The sequence below is a fragment of the Sinocyclocheilus anshuiensis genome, unplaced genomic scaffold (genome assembly GCF_001515605.1).
Source record: "Sinocyclocheilus anshuiensis isolate Anshui unplaced genomic scaffold, SAMN03320099.WGS_v1.1 scaffold475, whole genome shotgun sequence".
Taxonomy (NCBI): domain Eukaryota; kingdom Metazoa; phylum Chordata; class Actinopteri; order Cypriniformes; family Cyprinidae; genus Sinocyclocheilus; species Sinocyclocheilus anshuiensis.
In genome coordinates, this window is record NW_015549650.1 from 2,078,704 (window position 1) to 2,082,079 (window position 3,376).

General features: G+C 39.3%; 1 protein-coding gene across 1 annotated transcript in view; it reads right to left on the reverse strand.

Annotated features, from left to right (window-relative positions):
* Positions 1-618: 618 nt before the first annotated feature.
* The window catches only part of LOC107660247 (synapse differentiation-inducing gene protein 1-like), a 24,139-nt gene continuing 21,381 nt past the window's right edge, over positions 619-3,376 (reverse strand). Inside the window, exon 4 of the mRNA XM_016449515.1 lies at positions 619-877. Coding sequence (XP_016305001.1) covers positions 719-877 — 159 coding nt within the window. The 3' untranslated portion in view covers positions 619-718. The remainder of the gene's footprint in view (positions 878-3,376) is intronic.

A 3,376-nucleotide genomic window follows, 5' to 3' on the forward strand; every position in this document is an offset into this window, starting at 1 on the left:
TTGCTCACCTCTACATCATGTATGTCTAAAGAATTGAAGTTTGTCAGGTAAAACATGACCTTATTGATGCAATTCAATCATTCTGCTCTTTCATTCCAACAGTTACTTCTGTTTGGAGGCTTATTTAGTAAATATGTAGTTTATACGTAGAGTTGGTGTAATTTAAAAATATTTAATAGTGCCTAAGTTGTAATTTAATGCACTTTAACATCAAAATTAGGCAATGTAACTTGCGCACAACTGGTGCAACCGGCCCCTGATTTCATCCATTGGAAATTGCCTGGATTGGCCATCCATCTGATGACAAAAAGGAAAGTTGTGCAGTGGCAGAGCAAATAAATCCATTTTGGTGAATTATTTTTTCACAGTATGGAAGAACTATTTTTAAGAACATGCATTAAGAAAATAAATCAGGCCCATTTTGATTTCATATTGACTTTAACTTGGCCAAAATCTTGTGTGTAGTTGCACTTGCACAAACACTGAGCGCAAAGAAAAAACCAATAGTGGTGGCGGCACGTTCACATGAAAATGCAGAAAAGTGATCAAGACAGTATACACAAACGATGATCTTCCCAATGAAATGGAAACACGACTTTTAAAAGTGCAGGAGTGGAACACATCCTGTATCGTGACCATTGGGTGTTTTCCCAAAAAGCTGATCCCAAAATGAACCAGTCCTTATCCGACTGTGAGAGTGGTGTTGGGCATGGGAAGGCTACAAGTGATTGTTTTTGGAGAGGTATGCGATAAGGGCCACAGCCACACCCACGTAGATGCCAGTCCCGATGGTGATGGACAGTACGGCGAGGAAGAGCGCACGTCTGGAGCTGGAGCTGGCGTGGTGAAAGTCTCCTTTAGTCACCGCTTTGTTAGTCTGCGTGAGAGAGGGAGAACAAAGACAGAAATAGCACATGTTTTGAAAACGTTTGGAGTGTGAACGAGCTATGATCGCATAAGAGAGATGCAGAGAGAAAGAAAACAGAGAAATTATTAAATGGCCGCTCTCCAGCAGCTGACTGACAGATCTGGTAAAGTGCATAAATAATAAGTGCTGCATGACTCGGAGCTCTCCTGCGGGGACCCGCAGCCTTTGAAGTCTAGGAAATGTTGCCAAGATTAAGGACAGATATTTCTGATGAATTAATTTACATCTCAGCACCCCGCTGCCTCGTTGTTTTCCTTCCCTGCTCGCTTACAGATGCTCCTTTCTGACCGCTATGAGATATTTTGCCATCTATTATCTTGATTTATTACATAATGGTGATAATTGCTTAGGGAGAAAAGCTGGACTGTCTGTAGGATTGTGTCTTTCATCTTTGCCAACATCCATCAAACGGGTCGGCCCACAATAACCTGATAATGCTAATCAGGTCATATTGAAATTGCCCTCACATTTAACAGCCGATCATAATTCAACTACTTCTGACCGACTGCATCACGAGGTAGGAACAAAACAAAATTATTCTAGTCATGCTCAACCTAGATTTCCCTCAAATGTGCATTTCTTTTCATCTGGATGATATCAGACTAGTGTGCGTCAGACTTAACTTGTTGAGCAATATGAGCTACAGTAGCTCGTCTGTTGGATCAGACCACACAGGCCATGCCTTCGCTCCCCACATGCATCATTGAGCCTTGGCCGCCCATGACCTTGTCGCCGGTTCACCACTGTTCCTTCCTTGGACCACTTTTGATAGATACTGACCACTGCAGAATGGGAACACCCCACAAGTCATCTAGCCATCACAATTAGGCACTTGTCAAACTCGCTTAAATCCTTATACTTGCCCATTTTTCAACTTAGAGGACAAACTATTCACTTCACCTGTCAGTGGTCATAATGTTATGCCCGATCAGTGTATATCTAGATAAAAAAATATTTTATTATATTGTGTTTTCATATTGGCACATAAAAATTATGAAATATAATTTTTCCTTGTTTAATTGCTACACAAAGTTTCATTGTCTTAGTTCTCACATTAAATAGCACCTCTCTGTGCCATTTTAGAACAGATACATAATGTATATACTATCATTCAAAAGTTTTTAATATTCTTGAAAGACGTCTCCTATGCTCACCAAGGCTGCATTTATTTGCTGAAAAATGCAGTAAAAACAGCAATATTTTGAAATATTATTACAATTTGAAATGACAATTTTCAATTTGAATATATTTTAAAATGTAATTTATTTCTGTGCTGCAAAGCTGAATTTTCAGCATCATTACTCCAGTATTCAGTGTCACATGATCTTCAGAAATCATTCTAATATGCTGATTTGCTGCTCAAGAAACATTTCTTATTATGATCAATAATGAAAACAGTTGTGCTGCCTTATGTTTTTGTGGAAACCGTGATACATTTTGTTCAAGATGTAAAAGTCTTTTCTGTCACTTTTGATCAGTTTAATGCATCCTTGCTGAACAAAAGTATCAATTACTTAAAAAAAATACATTACTGACACTTAACTTTTTATCGGTAGTGTAAATATCAAAAATAAATGTAGAAAAAGGTGATCAGATATTTACACAAATGATGATTTTCCAAATCATATGGGAATGTGACTTGTGCATGTCCTATTTCCTATAACATGCAGTAATGCACAAGGAACATGCATTAAGAAAGTAAATGGTCGGTTTTTCATGTCAGGCCAAGGCCATGTTTTTGAGCTGATACAGTAAAAGAAGAAGATAAAGTAAGAGGAGAGTAGGTCTACTGGACAGGAACTGAGATACTGTTCTCAGGGCTGTTTACACAGAATTCACAGGCATAATGAGCTCAAGAGACAGTTTCTAGTGTCTGGAAGATCCACTAGTTTCCTGCAAAAGTGGTCATTGACAGGGCAGCTGTAAAATGTATGCGCTCTGCCTACTTCTGGGTCCCTTGAGAGTACTGCAAGATGTCAGCACTCCCCACAGCATGGCAGCATGCTGCAGTCAGGCATGGGAGTATATTAATGGCATGGAAATAACACAATGGTCAAAGAAAGAAATTAAAATATGAGGTTTAATTGGTGAGAAACTGCACTTTTCTGAGCTTAAGATCTGTAAACCCCTCCCTTCCATAAGCCTACTCTGCTCTGATTGGTCAGCTGGCCAAGTCTGTTGTGATTGGTCTTTCCGTATACAATGCGTGTCAGAAACAAAAAGCCCATTACCATAATTAATTTTTTGCTCCGGATGGGTTACTTGTAAAAAAGATGCTATAAGGTTACAAAAATGGCATCGATATTAACTTATCAATTCGAGCCCGAGTTCGAGGATGATACCGATGCAGTCGCTCAACCGGAAACTCCATCGCAAGCACGACTTGATCAGGACGTTTCTCAGTGGTAAGGTTAAACTCTGTATGTGGTACTTTACGGGATGTGACAG